We start from the raw sequence: 20,991 nt of genomic DNA, 5'->3' as shown, positions 1-20,991 counted from the left end.
GGGAGGCTCCGCTCTTGCAGTTGACGTTTCACGTTTCCTCGATATTGCGACACTGCAGATTAACGATGAGAGCTTTTATTTACACTGCTTTATTAATAAACTAGCCGAAATGAAACAGTTCCACCTTGTGCAGGGCAGCGGGTTAAAAGTTTTTCTAGTGCTTTATGAGATACTGCTTGTTTTGTTGCGTTTACAATGCATTTGTTCGATTTTAAATACCACTGCCATTTAGGAGACCCTGGAAATTGATTGCGCGGACAGTCAGAAACTAATAGAGAAGCCTGTTGCCCGTAATCTCCAGTCCACCAGTCCACAATTCAGCTCGCCTAACTAGAATAAAATATTCTAACTCACTATTTACAATCAAAATGTGTCCGGAACTACGAAGATAAATGAAAGTTTACTGCTTTAACAAGTCAGTATATTCAAAAAATATCACAAATTAATAATTTTGTAATTTATTACAGTTTTTCTGTCGTAATCGGCACTCGATAGGACCTCTACTCGAAGCTCCATGAATTGCTAATTATCGCTCTGTCTATTAATTTAGGACAGTTAACTGCTGACCTTAAAAGTGGTGAATAAGCTATGCCATTTGCCACACAGTTTTCTACAACACTGCGGGTGGCATGCAAAATAAAAACATTGAAATTAAAACACAGGCTTTCCAGTAAATTATCGATCTACGACAGTTCAGCTCTACATACAGTATTTGCACGAAACGGGCGATAACTAATTAGATCGATAGCCACTCAAGTCAGTCGTCTTCAGTGTCAGCCGAGGTTTAGAGTACGTGCGCTCGCGGGTAGAAATGCGTCACATCCTGAAGCGTGGCGACATTCATCAGGGCCACTAATGACTATCAAATGAATCCTTTATATCGCTTCGGTGATCCTTTTATACTGTCGGTGCGGTTTCGCGCCGGACAGCAAGCAGAGCACCAGTATTTCGAAAGCCTTAAGCTCCCGCAGCAGTGCTCTAATGACACCTTTCCTATCGTGTTAGCTGAACATAACAACTCCCCCCTTTTTTTTATAAGCAGTACTACACTCTATGCACTTTCCATTAAAAAAGCTGGTAAATCTTAAATTACGACTACTAGAAGCTTTCGAACGGAACCGACGGTAGTCTCAGACCTCTTAACTGTCACTATTCAACCGTCTGCACCTCTGTAAAGTTACATAATTGTCTTGCAATTTGGTCTATCTCCATCATCACTTCTAATGAATATAGTGCTGTAATTTTATCATTGTTACCTTGTTTACAAATTTTAGTACAAAAGTAAGTTTTTCCTCAGTAACTTGAAAAGAGATAACTACATATTTTTTGCATAAAATCTCAATCCAAAATTTGAACTTTCAATCTTTAATATTTCGCGCTTTTGAAATTTCGTAAAAATGGGTGTATGTGGGAATTAATCATCAGATTATGTTGAAACCCAAACTATGTTACGCTGGCATAGGTTTACATCATCTGGCAAAGTATTGTGACATTATTTAAATATTTAATTTCGCTTTAGATTGTTTCACAATGACTTGAAAGCTCATTCACACGTTAAGTGCGACTACCTTAGTCTTGGTCGGGTGTCGGGGAAGTGCCGTTCTCATTCGCTCGCCGCCGTTGCTATGTAGCCATAGCACTTGCTTCGCTACACATGAAGCATCAGTCAAATACAAATCAAACTTTGTGAATATGTTCATAACATAACTGGTATTAAACGCTTAAATTTTCTATCCATTCGAAACTGTCCATCAACATGAGCATGAGCTGTAATCCTCATGGGCAGGAAGACACTATTGTATTCGCTGTCACATTGAACAAACAGCTTCCGAATATCATCTTGCTAAATCTCTTGTTGCATTTAAGGGGGGACGTTGATGAAATTGACCAAAAATGTCAATTTTCGATTTATTTTTTATTTGTTAGTATAACTCATGGATAATAAGTTCCCAAAGTTTCAATGTTCAAATCGCATCCGAAGTGCCTGAAAATTAATTACAAAGTGTGACGCGGCCTCCCTGTCACGCCCAAGTTTTGAAGCAGTACTTCAATACCAGCTCAGTAAACAACGGTTCTGTGTATTACTTTCAACCAAACGCGTGCGGGATGCATTTATAAGGCCATGATAAATATTCTTTGGTTTTATGGATCATCTTTGACCGATCCTGTACTTCTCAAAAAGTGTGTTATGGCAAAACCCAAAATCCAAATGAGTCGCTAAATTCACTCATATGGAAACGGTGGTTGGCGGCGGTTAGTGCTTAACGTCCCGTCGACAACGAGGTCAGTAGAGACGGAGCGCAAGCTCGGGTTAGGGAAGGATTGGGAAGGAAATCGGCCGTGCCCTTTCAAAGGAACCATCCCGGCATTTGCCTGAAACGATTTAGGGAAATCACGGAAAACCTAAATCAGGATGGCTGGAGACGGGATTGAACCGTCTTCCTCCCGAATGCGAGTCGAGTGTGCTATCATATGGAAACGATGCCCTAAAAACACATTTGCATCTGCTACAGTTGTCAGAATTGCAACTTATGATGCAGTTATTGTATTTAATGATGGGAATATCGGGAGGATGAAGGTATTGGAAAGAATGGGCTTCAAGATAGGCAATTTTACTCAAGACATCCTGAGAAAAATAGATTTACAGCGCGTCTCTGCAGCTGAAAAGTCAGTCGAAGACCTGGTAAAGAAAAGAAGACACACAACGGGAAACCAGAAGAGAAGCCTTGAACGGAAAGACGACCCAGAGTACAAATGTGGAGCCTTCTGAAGAAGTGACATAAGGAAAAAAGTTAGGTCAAACTTTTCTGAAAAGTTTGTTTTTTAAAGTCTGTGTACATTTTCCTCAGATTCTATGAATGCTAGAATTATAAAATTTTGTACACATATTTCTGTGAACCTAATAAACGTTCTCTCAAGAGCAAATTTTGAAATTTCTGGTTGCAAGCTGAGATATGGGGCAAAGTGCTTACAACATATAAAGAGATAAAACAGAGCAAACTTTGTAGAAATCTCTGGAATACTTTCTGAGAAAAAGAAACGTACATTAGTTTTAGAAAACAAAACTTCAAATTTCATTAAAAAGTTGAATATATATAATCAAAGGATTTTATACGTAAATGTGTTACTTTCATGTAAAGCGTGGTACAAAATTTCATTGCCATATCTCCATAAACTGTGGACTTGGTGCACTTTTGAAATAGTGTGTGTTTTTCATCAACGTCCCCCCTTAAAAGACACGCTTTCAGTTCACGAAGATTGCTGGTTGGAGGTTGGTATGAAAGAATACGTCTTCCCATCGCATCCCAGACACGCTCTGTGAATGACAATTCAGTGAACTTGGCACCTCACTCAAGGATCTATTCATTCCCCACGGCAGACACGCTTTCAGTTCACGAAGATTGCTGGTTGGAGGTTGGTATGAAAGAATACGTCTTTCCATCGCATCCCAGACACGCTCTGTGAATGACAATTCACTGAACTTGGCACCTCACTCAAGGATCTATTCATTCCCCACGGCTTGTGTGATGTGAGCTGCAGTGTGGGACTCTGCATTATGCTGCTGTAATATGCCATTTGATACCCTGCTCGTGAAAAGTATGACAAGAAATCCTGTAGTCACGTCCAGTAGCTCCCCTCTCCATAAACACGCACGGTCTCCAGAATCGCTGCTTCCTGTAACATGTCACCAGGTCCTCTATGGGCACATTCGGTCGATCTGATTGCCACGATAACTGAGATTCATCATTGACCACTACAAAATCTCACTTAATGTCGCAGTTGACTCTGGATCAACAAGGCGCAAGTATTTGTTATCTGTGGTACGGTGTCAGCGGTAAACAGGGCATGGCAGCTCGAGATCTCAACAGAGCTTTTAGTAATCTGTTTCTGACGGTTCGTGGTGACACTCTGCCAGCAACTTCAGGTTGAATTTCAGCAACTGCCATCCATCTACTCGCGATAGCCAGTCCAACATTCCTACAAATTGTGCACTCTATATAACTGCCCACGTCGTGTTGTGCCGACTCCACTGTAGCTTGAATGGATTTTTAAGTTCGTTTTATATGCCCAACTTCGAATTTCAACGCACAAGTCTACAGGGTTCGCAATACAGTTTGTTAAAGCGGAGTTCGCCGTTATTAATTACGTTTTTTAGATTTAATTTTATTACTCGTACAGAGACTCAACGTTCCTTTGTTTAACAAAGCGTCGTCAAAATAAGTATGAAATGCTAATCTCTTTGCAATACATAATGTCGACTATTAAGTTAAAGTTCGTACCTATTTTGCCATTTTAGAGAAGAGAAACCTTAAGCGCTTTCTCGCGTCCCTCGGTCGTCGTATTTTAATGTATATATTATTATTGTTATTATTATTTTTTTTGATTGTTGCCGACTTACGTGGTGGGCCTTAATAAAAATGATATTTAAGTTGAGCAATGCAATAAACTTTTCATATAAATTTCCTCGGCTAGTCAGTTGACGTTAAAGCAAAAGATCTTTAGTTATTAATTACAATTGCGGCCCACACACGCGCGAGAGTATTTTCTTACCTCCGTTAACCATTGTATTGTAGTCAGAGTCCTGGCTCTGGGTCTCGGCTATGCTACTGAAAATAAGAATCTTAAAGCTAAGTATTTCTGCAACTTCGTGTGGCTGTGGAGAAAAATTAATATTATGCTAATAGCGGGCGAGTTTTCCGCTTCCGCTAATTTTTCATAAGTTAATATCGCCACGTAATGGCGTCGTTGGCTGCATCAGCCGCTGCGATTGTTGAGCTGTAAATTACTTGAATGCAGGTTAATTCAAGGAAGGCGGACATGAAATCGGGATCACCTCTTACAAATTAAAAGTGCACAATAAATTTGAATCAGTATATTATATGCTTAACTCATACAAATATGCTTACATTCGTCAGCACACGCAAGATGTCCCTCTAGACACATTCAAGACAAAAGAGGAAGTGAAGTCGACTAAAAAATTAACAAAAGAGCGTAACTGGGCGTCTCTCTAGATCATTCTGTCATAAATTATTTCTTTGCAATCTAAACCTACACAGAGAAATTATTATTTTACGGCTACATGATAAAAAAAATCTCTTACAAATTATGAATGTCTTCTTTATAAATATTGTCTTTTCGTAATATGGCACTGGGGACGCTATATTGCCCCCCGAAATGTTTATGTCATAAAAAATGTTTGTGTTTTTTGACATAAATATTTCCACTTTCATGTCCACAGTGTCCACACGCAGATTTTTCTTTCACAGTTTACATATGTCACATCGTATATTTAAAGCGTTAAATTACTGAGGTGTGTTGTCCACAAAGTGTAATACAGATGAGGTTCAAGGTATACAACCACGAGTTAGTCCGGAATATTTGAAGTCCCAGGGGTGTCAACTGTTCGCTCCCCATTTGGCGCGGCCGTAGGGAAACCTGGGGAAAACCTCGGCGGAGCGACAGACTAACTGCTTTGGTCACTTTCACTTAATTGTTTCTGGAATGTCATTGGAGTACAGGATGTGCATACAAATATTTTTGTTGCACTATGCAAAAAATGAGGTCATTATAACAATTGATTGCGGTGTCGTTGATGATCTACGCCGCGACGTTTGGCTCGCGACGGCGTCGGTTGGTGTGTTCGGTGCTCGGCGTTCGCGGCGGCTGCGGAGAGGTCAACGCCCGCTCGACGCCAGCGTGTGTCTCGCCGTCGCGGAACGTCAGAATCAACTGATCGGCTGCACCGTTGGCGATGCGCTTCTGTCTCGGCCGGGCGTGGCGGAGTGGGATGATATCCGCCCCCCGCTCTTGTTGGCAGGAGTCAGCTCTGCTACGCATCTCCGACGTAGTACATGAAACACACACACAACCAACGTAATATTTGTTTCCCGCTGCAGATGGTTACGCTAGTGGGAAAGGAGCATTTATTAGTGCGGCAGTTGTTGTTAAGTTTTCGCCAGTTTCTGAGTGTCAAGCTAGCACTGTCTTGCAGAAAACATGACATGGACCTTCTCCCGTGAATGAAGTTTTGATGCAATACTGTTTCCATTACACGTCAGTTTTTGTCTTGATAAAATTATTTATGTTTTCGCCGCACTCGCAGGCACTGGTGAGTGTCCCAATACGAGCTTAGCACAAACATTCGCCGTTTCTGCGGTCGCTGTTTTGCAACAGTCCACGCATCGCATTCCAATCTCGCATTATTGTGCTCACTGAAACTACAGTCTGTCCCAAAAATATTGACTGTGGGTTCACTTCACGTTAACAGTTCACATTTATAGTAAATTCACAGTTTTTCGTGCGTAATATTGGCGTTTGGCGTCCTCACCGCTGTTGAACGTTCAATACTAGCACCTCACTGTCCATATCACAGTTTCACCTTCACAGTTTTTCACACTGCTTAAAGTAACTGTTTCGATTAGTTCACAAACACTAATGTATTTCATTCAGTCTGAACTGGATTTTGGCTAGTGCTGGATTTTCCCAGTCTCTCGCACTAATTATCTCTTTTTATTTTCCACTTAGAGTCGTACTTGCCTTCAGATTTTTTGACTATACAATTGTATTTCCGTCTCATCTGAGGTAAGTCCCCATGTCATGTCTGCCCACTCATTGCGTACTTGCTCTCCAGAGCCAGGCTCGACTTTACAAAACCTTGCCTCTCGCATTATTGTACACATTTTATAATCTAGGCCTAGCGTGCAAGTTCCTAGATTAATGTTAGATTTGTGACTTTTGTTTGCACTACAAATTCGTGCAAATCTCTGCCTTAGCAGATGGCAATATATTTTAACAGTGCTTAGCGGTAGTCGCGTTTATTGATTTGCTTTGTACCTTGTCCACAACACATGAGGTACCTCGGGTGATGTACACCCTGCACTCACATTGTTAAGTAAATTATGCTTGAGCATATTTCAAGATCGGTATAGACATAAATACATGAAACGACTTATACACTATAATATTGAATTTCATAAGTTGCATTACTACTACAGTTCAAAAATATTCATGACACACTAATGAAAAATTCTTTCATCATTACATGCTATTGAATTTTTTAAAAATATTTTTAAAGCATTTTTCAACATGAAATTTTTAACATATTCTTAAACCTACGTTCATTTTTTTCTTCAAAATGCAATTGCTTAAAAATACTATTATTCCTTAACATCTACAAAATTGAATCGCACTAATCTTGTGTGCCTCATTGTCTTTAAATATTACACTAAAATCGGAACATTTACACACACAAAAAATACACTATAAACTTAACCTACTACACACAAATGTAAACGTTGCTCTACTGAGCGAACTTCTTTAAGTCTTTGTAAGTATTTTTTCTTATTTCCTTGGTAACTGCCTCCTTATTTGACCACGGGATGGTGTAGTTTGCGTGACATAAAGTATCGTGAGGTACCACTTCGATGTTATAGGTGTAGCCCTCGATAACACCGGGTTTTTCCGAAAGCACATTCTCGTAATCTGTAAGTAGCTGAGTCAATTCGTTTTGTTGTGCTTCAGTCAAATGTTCTGACTCCCTAACTTTCATGGCTATCAGTTTCCCTTTTTTCCTCTCTGTCTTCAGTAATAAACTCCTTATAACATGCTTGTCTTGTACTTAAGTCAGAATATAAATTCATTACCTGTATTCCTACGAATCTCGTTTGAAAGCTCCGGCAATATTTACCGTGCACTTCCCGTGTCCTCAACAACGGCAAAATTACACGTCTATCCTCATTCATAAGGCTTACTTCCCCGCCCAAGAGGTCGATTTTTGCGTCCCTCTGGCGTAAAAATTCCATCCCCAGGATGCAAGCAACACCTAATCCCTTAACTACTAGGAACGAGCTTTTCATTGCTTCATTTCCTACCGTAAACTCGACTTGCACCTGGTGCTTTATGATATGAGATTGTGCACCTATTGCACCTGTAACACGACAATTCTTCACTGGCAATACTGGTATTCTATTATTTTGACTCAAGTACTTGTAAAAATTTGCGCTCATGACATTGGTTGACGCACCGGTATCGACTATGATGTGTATTGGTGCTCCATACATATCTGCTTGCAATATAGCCTGCACAACACTTTTGTCGGTTCGGTTACATGTCTGCGGTATGTCTACAAGTTCCTTTTCTATTTTTGTTCCTTCATTGTATCTCAGCATACAAAGTTTATGGCTGTCATCTGTGAATGTGCCCTCACTACACCATCCTGCAGCCAACAACGGAGAGCGTATTGTGGCTGTCTTTAGTTTAACGGATGAGCATTAGTGGGTTGACAGTTGTCTGTCACTTTCACTAACCTCACATTGTGGTTCTGGTTGTTGTTGTTGCTACTGTTGGGTTGGCCGCCCTGCCTCCCCGATGGTGTATTTTGATATTGTGTATGGCTCTGGTTTTGCGGTGGTCGGTTGTAACTTCCTGACATGTTCTGTGATGGACCTGGGTTGGCGTTCCATTGTGGCGCTGTGTTTTGTTGCCACTGTGGTGTCGGTTCGTTACGACCACGCCACTGGTTTCGGTTGTTCCGCCATTGCGGATTGCCGTTACCATTATATCCATTACTCATGCGTCCATCATGATGTCTCTTTCGATTTTCACGATTATAACCGTTGCCGTTATAACCATTGCCATTGTTTGTGCCTTGATTCTGTTGCCGGTGCTCTTGCCTATTCCCGTTACCATTTGGTACTAAGTTACTACCGTTACTGTGGCTGCTATTGTAATCGGCTTTGTGTTGATTATAGCCTGCATGGTTCCACTTGTTTGCGGTTTTCATATCTTCGATCAATAGGTCAACAGAATCCACTATTTCCATGAATTGTTCTATATCGTATTCCGGCACATTGATGAAATATCTTTTAATTTCACTGGGCAACTTCATTTTTATTAATCTGATTATATCACGATCGGACATTGGCTCGTCCCAGTACCTGGTTTTGTTTATATACTTTTCGAAATATTTGCGTAACGTTCCCATCTTAGGATTGTACATTTCTGGACTGTACAACTCCTTTCGTAGTCTTTCTTGGACGCTATCGGACCAGAATTTTTGCAAGAATGCACCTTCAAACTGTTGCATCGTTAGACATTTTTCGGACACGTCGGTGGCCCACAGTGCCGCGTCACCTTGAATAAAGGAGACCACGAACTGTATTCTTTGTCTTTCCGTCCATGTCCTGGGAAACACATTCCTGAAGCTCTTAATAAATACAACAGGGTGGACATTTCGTTTTTCGCTATTGAAGGGTTGGAATGTCCTGTGTTTTATTACATTGTCCTCTTTTTTGCACATCTGATTGCCACATTCTGGGACATTCATCACTTCGTGATGTGCGCTGCACGGTATCGCGTGTTGCTCGTGCTCATAATTCGCATTAGGTTGCGGTTGCGCACTCGCACCCTGGCTACCGTCAGCGTTATTATAGTAATCAGTGCGCGGAGTCTGATTCATGATCTGTCCGCCACTGTTTACATTGCTTTCCAACGCAGACAGTCTCCGCGCGACCTCCTGTTGCCAATTTGGCAACTCCGCTGTCACACGGGATTTGATCTGTGTTAATTCGGCATGTAGTGCGGCAGCGCTGGCGTCAATATTTACACTTGCGGCCGCAGTCGCTTGTTCTACAGCTGTTTTTACGTCGCTTTCAATCTTTGCAGATATCTCGCGATCCTTTACTTCTAGCCATTCATTTAATTCTTTTTCTACTTTTTGAGCTTGCACTTCCAAATATGCGTCAATACTTTTCCGTGCATCTATCTCCACATTATCCACGCGGTTGGTTAAAGTCTGGACATTGTCTTCAAGCCTAGCCTGCGATATCTGTAATTTTTGCATCTCTCCGGCTAAGCTTTGCACAAGATCGGGTATTTCTTTGCACGCGTCCCGCATCTCGGCAAGTTCGCTTTGGATCCTATCTAGTTTCGCTTCATTGCGCTGCTCTTGCTCACGTAGCATCTGAGCCAGTTTTTCGTCTCTTTGTTTTTCCCTCTGTTCTAACATTCTTTCTTTTTCCTTTTCTTTCTGCTCTCTTTGTTGCTCTTGCTCATAGAGCATCTGAGCCAGTTTCTGATCTCTCTCCCTATCTCTTTCTTCTAACCTGCGCAGAAATTCTGCAAATGGGTCTGCAATCGGTGAGCATACTGGTGCCCCGCTTAATCTAGCACTCGATTGGCCCCCCTGCCCAGGCAGTGGAGTTGTTACTCTATTCCCATTCTGCTGTGGAGCGTCATTCACCGTCCACAGATCCTCGCCCCCCGCTCCGGAAATTATGTTATCCGAGGCGGTGGCTTGGGACTCGTTTACATATTGCAAATGATCCTCACTTTCCATATTAACAGAATTTTGTTCTTCTGGTACGGATGCTTTAGGTTGTCCTATCTTACCCATACTAAATTCACTTTAAGCCACTGACAAATCTTTAACACTGATACACACACGAATAATTATCCCCTCCAAAAATAAACATATAAATACACAAAACGAATAATTATCCCCTCCAAAAATAAACACATGAATACACAAAACACCGAAGGTATCTCATGTGCACATGGGTTCGATATTCCGCGCAGAGCTACACAGGATGCTTGCACAATAGGCCTTACCTTACTTATTTTTCTTTCTCGCAATCCTTTTTCTTTTCTACACTTTTTCCTCTCCAGATCTCCTCAGGGTGTGGTTTTGTTGTTGTACATGTAAAAGAATTCATACAAGCATTAATATTTTACTACAATTAGACACATACATAATTACATTCATTACAATAGAATCATATTAATCGGGCCCCAAAGTTGCGGCGCCAATCTCGCGTCCGTCGGTCGTCGTAATTTAATGTATATATTATTATTGTTATTATTATTTTTTTTGATTGTTGCTGACTTACGTGGTGGGCCTTAATAAAAATGATATTTAAGTTGAGCAATGCAATAAACTTTTCATATAAATTTCCTCGGCTAGTCAGTTGACGTTAAAGCAAAAGATCTTTAGTTATTAATTACAATTGCGGCCCACACACGCGCGAGAGTATTTTCTTACCTCCGTTAACCATTGTATTGTAGTCAGAGTCCTGGCTCTGGGTCTCGGCTATGCTACTGAAAATAAGAATCTTAAAGCTAAGTATTTCTGCAACTTCGTGTGGCTGTGGAGAAAAATTAATATTATGCTAATAGCGGGCGAGTTTTCCGCTTCCGCTAATTTTTCATAAGTTAATATCGCCACGTAATGGCATCGTTGGCTGCATCAGCCGCTGCGATTGTTGAGCTGTAAATTACTTGAATGCAGGTTAATTCAAGGAAGGCGGACATGAAATCGGGATCACCTCTTACAAATTAAAAGTGCACAATAAATTTGAATCAGTATATTATATGCTTAACTCATACAAATATGCTTACATTCGTCAGCACACGCAAGATGTCCCTCTAGACACATTCAAGACAAAAGAGGAAGTGAAGTCGACTAAAAAATTAACAAAAGAGCGTAACTGGGCGTCTCTCTAGATCATTCTGTCATAAATTATTTCTTTGCAATCTAAACCTACACAGAGAAATTATTATTTTACGGCTACATGATAAAAAAAATCTCTTACAAATTATGAATGTCTTCTTTATAAATATTGTCTTTTCGTAATATGGCACTGGGGACGCTATAGCTTCTGCTTTTATAGTCTCAGTATCAAATGTTCACTAATTTCAATTTACTTCCTATCTCAGTTCAGTATTTAACCCAAATTATATATCAATGTCATTTCAGAGATATTACATCGGTTCCACACTAACGGAATAACACCTAATTGTCATTTAACATCACTTTTATTAATAATCCTTTTTCTTATGACATAAATGTTAATGAATGATCACTATCTAGGAGGAAAGAGGGATTGATCCTAATCATGAGATAATAGCTTTTAATGAGCCCGCAATCGTTAATTAAATAAAAAGTCACGTTCAAGGATGATATGCGAACAACTTTCGTTACGTCCGTTTTCGCGTATCTGTCAAAACTAATCGTGTCGCCCACAATTCAAATTAACACTGACGTTAACCCCTTTTGTCGGAACATCGAATCGTAACTATTATGTGAAAGTTTATTTTAGTCCCCGAATTAATTCCTTTCAGATACGTGCACGACCGAACAGCAGAACGGAACACAAACGACTTGTTTCAACAATCGAACAACGCAATGACGTTACATTACGACAGTGTCCGCCCAATGAACATCTCTTTGACTTTATCTTCTCTACTCTGCTTAATTAGATTATTCCTAATTACAATTTATTCAGCTATTTAACGAAAACATCTAACAAAAAATAAAATAAATTTATCCCAACGTAAAAGATCCGTTTTAACTCCTTCTGGAAGGAGTTGTGCCTGTTCTTTTTGCCACATTGCTGGTCCGAATCAATCTGGTTACCATTCGTTCTGCAGCCATTGCACTACTGCCATGCGTTTATGCCAGATGTTGGCATGTTGACGTGTCCCCCATTCCAGTTATTCGACCTTCCTCAAAGTCCATAAGCTGCAATTACAAGTCCGAACCAGCGTTACACTCTCCATCTGAAAAGTTCCAGTAATGTCAGACACACCACCATGTACCCATGCCACTTTTCATCTGTAGGAATTTTATTCTTCTGCACTGAAAATTCTGAAATCATGTATACATAATGATTGAATTGTAATCAACATAGCCTACTGAAATCTGGTTTCGCAGGACAGAGCGGATCAGGTTGTGGAAAGGGCCAAGCTCAGTTACTGTTAGTTGCACAAGAACACAGAACTTTATTCCTCGAAAACACAATGCGCAGCTTTCTCTTTAAAACAACAAGGATCAATTCACGGCTGAGGGCCCAAGTAACTTCTCAATAATAAGATTTAAATAATTCCATTTAAAACACAAGGATTTAGAGAAACGGCTGAAGGCCTTACTGAACTAAAATTAACTTATCCTCAAATAATTCCTTTTAAAGCATAAGAATTTAAAATGCTTTTTTATTCCAGTCTCTATGTTGATTACAACTAGCTAGTTGGCAATAATCACTATGTGGACGATGTGGCCTATTCTACACTATATTTTAAATCTATGTGACGAGGCTATGCTGATTATATGTTTTGACGATGCCATTATGGCCGTACCATTTTAGGACATCGTGTAAAAAATATCTGAGGATGGTCATTACGGACTGAAACCGATCATCGTCTAAAGAATTCATTTGTGATCAGAGACTGGAATAAAAAAGCATTTTACAGTATTGGATCACTGTTTGTATACGCGATTATGTCGCAGTTGGTGACACAAGAATTTAGACAAACGGCTGAAGGCCTTACTTAAGTAAAATTAAAATATCTTCTCGGCTAAAGGCCCAAAGAATATTTCAGGTCAGCAAAGGAAATTCTTTGAAAGGCGAGCATTTACAAATCTCAGCTAAAAGCATATTACGGAAACTTAAATTAATTCCTCGGCTGAAAGCCCAATAATAGTTCAGCATAACAAAAGGCAACCTTCAAACACAAGCATTTACACAGTAAAACAGAAAACCATCTTTAGAAAATTCGAAATAACTTGACGGCTGAAGGTCCAAACAATTATTCAAAATAATTAAAGACAAACCTTAAGATAAGCATTTACACAGTGCGGCTGAAGGGCATTTTAAGAATTCAAGATAATTAAAGAGAAACCTTACAGACAGGAATTTACACATTATGGCTGAAAGCCACAAATTTTAAAACAAACGCGGCTGAAGGCCTAAATACAGAGCAAACAATAATTTTAAATAAAACACGGCTGAAGGCCTAATCTTAAAATACTTCACATAAGGTTCCGCTGAAGGCCATATACTGAACATAGAACAGACAAAATTAATACACGGCTGAAGGTCTGGCACATTACTTGCGACAAAAGAAAGTCACAATCACAAACAACAGAACAGTGGTGCACGGAAGTGTTCCAAGGGTCGGCCTGGGGAGGAATCTCTAACAACAGGTTAGGTGAGACAGGCAGCCAAGCATAACACTAAATAATCAGGTGGCAGCACGACCTCGGGACGGCTGAAGAACCAACCAACAACCTAATCAATTCCAATTTGAGTGCCTTCCCTCTCTACTCTGTCGCAACCGACCGACTACCTACTCCAGTACGCAGACAGCATTCGCCTGCTCAATGAAAATCACAGAAGCTACACACAGTTCCACATGAACACTTGCACCAAGAACTCCGACAATCCTAAAACCAATCACCGTGGAACAACCAGGAGAAATGACAAGTCAAACACACACAGAGTTTCCATAAGCGGTCGGCGACAAAATACACGTCGTCCGATGAGACGACCGGCCGAACGACTAACCAAGCTCGTCGCCACTCAAATTATGCGTGTCGGCAACGGTCGCGCGAGTCTTGGCTGTCCGAAGCTCACTGCAGCTCCAACCCGACTCAACTCGATGTCCGTTCGGAACTCGGAGACACGGCGACCCGGGCACACTGGTTCGGATCCAACCATGCTGAGGTAACTCTTGCCCATTAGCCACGACATCTCTGCACAAGGAAGGAACTGACCCATGTCCGGCAAGATGACCAACTGACGAGGCCCAGAAACAGTCAAAAGATCAAATACACGTCGCCCGATGAGACGACCAACCGGCGGTCGTTCCCGCTCCAATCTACTTCCGTCGGATAGTTCATGTGTGTGGCCATCGGTCGGCAAGTACTGGCTCTCCGCGCCTCACTGGCGCTCCGTGCCCGACTGAACTCCAGACACACGATGACCCGGAAATACTAGCGATCGCTCCAGAGATAGTACGACAGTGCACTTATCGACAAGCGCTGCTGCTGCCACTCACGGGCAAGCAAATCAGCAACCTAGTGACTCCAGTAAATCGAATTAAAGGAAAACGATGCGACAGAACCATAAAAGCAAGATAACGAGTTATAAACGGCATGACCGCGAGCCGCGCACAGCTCACCTACAGCATGAGAATATTGATGTTTCACTTTGGTATTATTCGGTCAAGATGTTCATAGTTTTACACTCTCATTACCTTCTGCGTATATTCCATCATTTATAATCTTTATCTCTAATGAGTATTTTCAATTAAATTTTTTATATGTGTGCACAGTGTCGTGTGTTGCTGAACCTTCGCACGTCCCAGCCGTTCGAAGAGGTGCTGGAGGACCTGGGACAGGTGCTAAAGATGATCGGCGCCAAGCGTATGTACACCGTCTCCGGGCAGGAGGTGAGTACTGTAATTATTAATCCAATTCCTCAAATGTGGCGGGAGTGTTCTGCAATCATTATTTTAAACACAGATATTGGTTATACTTTAGTCCACTCACGCAGAAAATGAAGACAGGCCATAAGTTGAAACCATCAATAACTATCGCCTTCACAACTGAAGGAGTGAAACTATGTGTTGTAATCGACAACCAAATCAGTCATTCTGAAAAAATGAATCACTTACAATGTTATAAATTTGCTAGTTAATATTTCCAATGTTAGGTACTAAAATCGAACAGAAATATGTGTTTCGCACCTTTTTTAGTTACATTACGTTGCGAAGTGTTGTTTATTATCTCAAAATATTGCTTAGTTTTGTTATTTATGTTACGTAGCTGTTATTTACTCCAATGCAGTAGGAATATGCTAACGTCATAATCACAAATTCGATAGCTTCACAGTATGAAATCTGAGAAGTGCTTACAGTAAAATGACTACAGCTCTACGACTGATCGGAGAATGCTAAATAGTTACGTCACTATGAGTGTGAAGAAGTAAATACTTACATATATTGAGTCATTTTGAGTTGCTACAAACTGATTTTATGACATTTGTTTATTGAATTTATAGCTTTTGTTACGGTACTTGGAAGTTTAATTTACTGCTCTTTTTTTCTTTTTTTACGGACAAACACACACAAATAGCTTTTGTACGGGAAGACACAAGTCATCTGGCATTACAGTCAGAGCTTAGCAGAGTTTTGAAAGACTCGTCAGCAAAAAAGACAGAAGGCATAGGTAAAGTTCCATCCAAAATTCTTCAATTATTGGGTCGGAGTGGTAACCAAACGATTATTCATGTTAGTGTGTAGAGTATACGAAACTGGAGACATACGATCAGAATTTCGGAAATATATCACCCAGACAAGCGTTCGACAACATAAAATGGTGCAAGATGTTCAATATTCCGAGACAAATTGGAGCAAGTTGCAGCGAGAGACGGATAGTATACATTGTGAACGACTGGCCACTTTATTTCTTATACTTAACCTCTTCGTAAAAATATAAGGTAATCTGATTTTTTTTTAAAAAAAAGAAAAAACTACGTCGTTCAGTTCACACATATGACCACTTATCTGTTCTGACACCTTTTAAAAACAATCATCATAGGTAAAACAAGTTTTCTTAAAGTTCCCTTGCTAACCGCGAATCACGTTTCTTTGCGGCAAAGGTGCGAAGTTTTCACAAATTCGATACTTCGTTTTGATGTTCAAAATAACAAAAAATTGTTGTCTAATAACGTATTCATCCATATTTCTAACGAGATATTTATTATGAGCATTTTGCATCTTCTTCTTTGTAGTGTTTACTCCGAAAATCCCTTTCCGCTCAGCCGTAACTTGCACACCACCAACTTACTCAACTTTGCTAGCACGTTCCGCCAGAACTGTCACCTCTTTCTCCTAGATCATCACTACATTTAGTAGCCCACGAAAACAATTTATAGGGGATGGTAGATTAAAATTACTGTGGCTTGATTCCCTGCATTACTACAGAATTAAATAGTTTTCATACATGTTTCCCTTTGTGGCCGATCTTAGGTCCGCCATATTTAACACTGCTTCATCTACTCGGCCACAAACGGCTTCTACTGGGTTTCCCTATGACGTAGGGTCTCGTCTGCCTCACTCGCACACTACAGCGCTTAGGCCTCAATAGACAATAGACGCCTTTGAGTTCCCCCTTTTGTGGTGAATCTACGCCCTTTGTGGCACGCGGTCCTGGATGACAGGGTTCGTTTCACAATTCTTGTAGGCTGACTCTTTCGACCCTATATTTAAATGAGAGCGCAATGCTCCTTAACTCACATGGTATGGACCCTCATTTCGTTTAAGAAAGCGCTAAATGCGGAAGGGCATGAGGACAGTTGACAGCATTGTGTACTGAAAACAGAACAGGAGCAGTCCTGAGGCAATGACTGTATCAGCATGGCAGTGTATCCTGTCGCAAAGCAGCATCTGTGAGGCAGAGGTTTGTGGACAATAACATTCCTGAAGTTGACTGCCCTGCCCCGTCTCCCGACCTGCACCCAATGGAACGCCGTTGGGATGAGTTAAAACTTCGACCCCAACTTCCAACATACTTTCTCCTATACGGATACAAGCTGAAGTAATGAATTAAAATTTATACTAAATCTGGGACTGGAACCAAGGCGTCCTGCCTACTAGGCAGATATGCTAACCACTACACCACCATAGCACTGTGGGTCAGAGGGTTGCACGGGCACCTTAGTCCAATGTCCTCCCTAATACAAACCTAAAATCAGGCCTTCGGCCCATTTTCCCCTTCTTAAATCGTCGGTGGTGTAGTAGTTAGCACATCTGCCTAGTAACCAGGATGCCTGGCTTCGGACTTAGTAGAAATTTCAATTCATTCCTTCAGTATCTGTCCTAGAGGTGAGACTCATATGTCTCCAGGAAAATGCAATTCAATCATACTTTCTCTGGTTTCCGCTACTGAGGCAGAATGGGCTGCGCTCGTCCAGAGACATTCAGATATCTCATTTAAATTGTCTACAGCAGAGTTCTAACTGTCATCAAGGCAGACAGTGAACACACTCCATATTAAATTATACTTATAGGAGTCTGCATTCGGGAGGACGACGGTTCAAACCCGCCTCCGGTCAACCAGATTTAGGTTTTCCGTGATTTCCCTACATCCCTCCAGGAAAATGCCGGGCCGCACGGAGTGGCCGCGCGGTTTGAGGCCCCACGTCACGGACTGCGTGGCCCCTCCCGCCGGAGGTTCGACTCCTCCCTCGGGTATGGGTGTATGTGTTGTTCTTAGCATAAGTTAGTTTTAAGTACTGTGTAAGACTAGGTACCGATGACCTAAGCAGTTTGGTCACTTAGGAATTCACAAACATTTGAACATTTTGAAAATGCCGGGATGGTTCCCTTGAAGAGGCACGACGATTTCCTTCCCCAGCCTTGACACAATCCGAGCTTGTGCTTCGTCTCGAATGGCCTCGATGTCGACGGGATATTAAACCCGATCTTCCTTCCTACTTATAAGTGTCTATATGGTTTTGATGGCCCATCAGAATCCAAACGTAAAGGCGAAGGCTGGACACACCCCATATTAATGTCAAGTAACAGGTATCCAGCTGCTTTTCATCAGTTATTGTATTAAATGAGAAGTAAGTTAACAGTGTGTAAATTTAAACTCCTTTTAAAATAAAAGCTAATGAGTGGTCAATGACAACTCACTGCAATGGGAGGGGAAATGTAAATGCAAACTACAAAAAAGTGTATCACATATGAGTAGCATCTTTTCAAAACGCATAACGTCTCAGAAGGTAAAATTTTCAGGAGAAGCTAGAAAGTGTTTTAATCATTTTTTCCAATCTTATACAAAATATTCAAGCAGGGATGTTGTCATGTAACAAAATAAAATTGATGTTGTTATTCAATGGAAAAGTTGGAATTTGAGATTTCGCTTACTGTTTTATAAATCACAATTGGCGTAAGAATCATGGATTGACCATTGTCATAAAATATTGCATTATGCAATGTGAATAGTCTTTACTTGCAGTTTCGCGTAACTTGAAGCAGTCACAGCTAGAGTGCTATTGATTACGAAATTGCATTATCGTCTTTCTAATTACTTCATGATCGTAGATACGATCATACCCGGTCGTGAAGTTATTGTTATGACAAAACAATTTCCTAAGGGACCAGAAAGTTCTTAAGGACACAAAAACAACTGTAACATCACACAAAAGGGAAATTCAATATTAAAGCTGATGCAATAAGACGATGAAACAGTTTTCTTTTTGTCGATGTAACACGCACATTGAACTGCTCATCTTGGTTTCTGTAATCTTAGCAAAATGCATAATTAAAATGAAAATAATACTGAGGAGATGATAGGAATGAGCGCTGCTAAATGATTCAATATTTGCAGAACAAATATTTATTACAACTAAAACATATATCGTACCTTATGCTTAGTACAACAATGACGATAGATTTTTACGTCCGTTTCATGTCCATTGAGCGCTCTTTTATATAGCCATCGTCCTCTTGAGTCGCCCGTGTATCGCCACGATAAGTTATAACAGTTCTTCTTTTTACACTTCACTCAAACTTAGACGGAACACGTTTTTATACAAATAGTAAAAATTAGATCAGACCGCCACAAATCTGCGTCCGTCTTGCTTAAGAAAAACAGTACAAGTGTTTAGCGCTCAGGGCTTCATTTGTTCTCCAGCGAACAAAATAGTGAAGGATCGCATATCGATCCGTATTCTTCTGTTTATATTGCCACTCAAAGACGACGAATTACATTATTTAGGAAATTCCACCGTCGCAATGCGACATCTTATTGTACATTAATCATTCTTTATAAACAAGTATTTCAAAATGGTTCAAATGGCTCTGAGCACTATGGGACTTAACAGCTATGGTCATCAGTCCCCTAGAACTTAGAACTACTTAAACCTAACTAACCTAAGGACAGCACACAACACCCAGCCATCACGAGGCAGAGAAAATCCCTGACCCCACCGGGAATCGAACCCGAGAACCCGGGCGTGGGAAGCGATAAACAAGTATTTGCCTTCTGCTGAAAGTGTTAACTATTTGCTGTTTTAATGAAGCCAAAAATCGCGAATATCACAATGTTGATAAAAATGTGTTTATAACAAGATATTTTTTTATTTTATTCTTTTTATTTCAAAGATACGAGGACATAGGTGATGGACTACATGCAGTTTATTGTCAGCCCTTTTTGATTTCTTCTGCACTCGTTTACTCGTTCCATGATTCAATTCCTCTCCAACAGTCATACACCCACTGTACACTGATCGCCCAAAACATTATGACCACTGCCTACCGCGACCTTGGATACCGCCTGCTGGTGCTGTGGGCCTGTGACGCGGAACGAAAGTACCTTACCTGCTTTGTAATGCAGGACAAATGGTGACCTGTGGCATCTCTGCCGATAGAGCACAATGCTGGTGCACGTACAAGTGATTCAGAGCACACTATTCATCGTACATTGTTGAACATGGAGTTCCGCAGCAGACCACCCATACGTATTCACATGTTGACCCAACGTCATCGTCAGTTACGATTTCAGTGGTCAAGGGACCAATGGGATTCGACCATCGATCAATAGAATCGTCTCATCACTTCGGGTGAATCACAATTTTGATACACTAGGTGAACGGTAGTCTCCACAAACGCCGTCATCGGGGTGAACGGCGGCTCGAAACTTGCAGCGCCCCACGAAGTAGTATTACCCTACGGGAGACATTCTCCTGCGCTTGCATGGGACCTGCGGTAGGAAACGAAGACACGCCGACAGCGGCAAACCATCTTCATTCCTTCATGTTTGATGTCTTCCCCGACGGCGATATCATCTTTCTGCAGTTTAACTGTCCTTGTCTCGGAGCCAGAATCGTGGAACAGTGCTTTTAGTAGCATTATAGTGAACTTGCGTTGATGCCTTGGCGACCAAATTTGCCTGATGTAAATCTTATGGAACCCATCTGGGTCGCTACCTGACGCCGTCACCGCGTTCGCAAAGCAGCGGCCCGTTATTTAGGCGAGTTACATGACCTGTGCGTAGGCATTTAACGCACCAGTGTTGTGGGCCTGCCGTAGGGATCCAACGCACGTCCAGCGAGTCCAATTCCTCCGATTGGTCCTCACCAGTGGCCAGCCCAGTTACTGCTCGCACTGAGGTTGACCCCTCACCTGTGGTCGAGAAGGACGTCGCCC

The 20,991-nt window shown here is 41.2% G+C and overlaps 1 protein-coding gene across 1 annotated transcript in view; it reads left to right on the top strand.

The window, feature by feature from the left end:
- LOC124606784 (echinoderm microtubule-associated protein-like CG42247) overlaps positions 1–20,991 on the top strand; it is a 340,411-nt gene that overhangs the window by 114,851 nt on the left and 204,569 nt on the right. Inside the window, exon 3 of the mRNA XM_047138847.1 lies at positions 15,109–15,225. Coding sequence (XP_046994803.1) covers positions 15,109–15,225 — 117 coding nt within the window. The remainder of the gene's footprint in view (positions 1–15,108; positions 15,226–20,991) is intronic.

Source organism: Schistocerca americana, chromosome 3 (assembly GCF_021461395.2).
Source record: "Schistocerca americana isolate TAMUIC-IGC-003095 chromosome 3, iqSchAmer2.1, whole genome shotgun sequence".
In the NCBI taxonomy this organism is placed as follows: Eukaryota; Metazoa; Arthropoda; class Insecta; order Orthoptera; family Acrididae; genus Schistocerca; species Schistocerca americana.
This window is presented reverse-complemented; position numbering and strand designations above follow the sequence as displayed.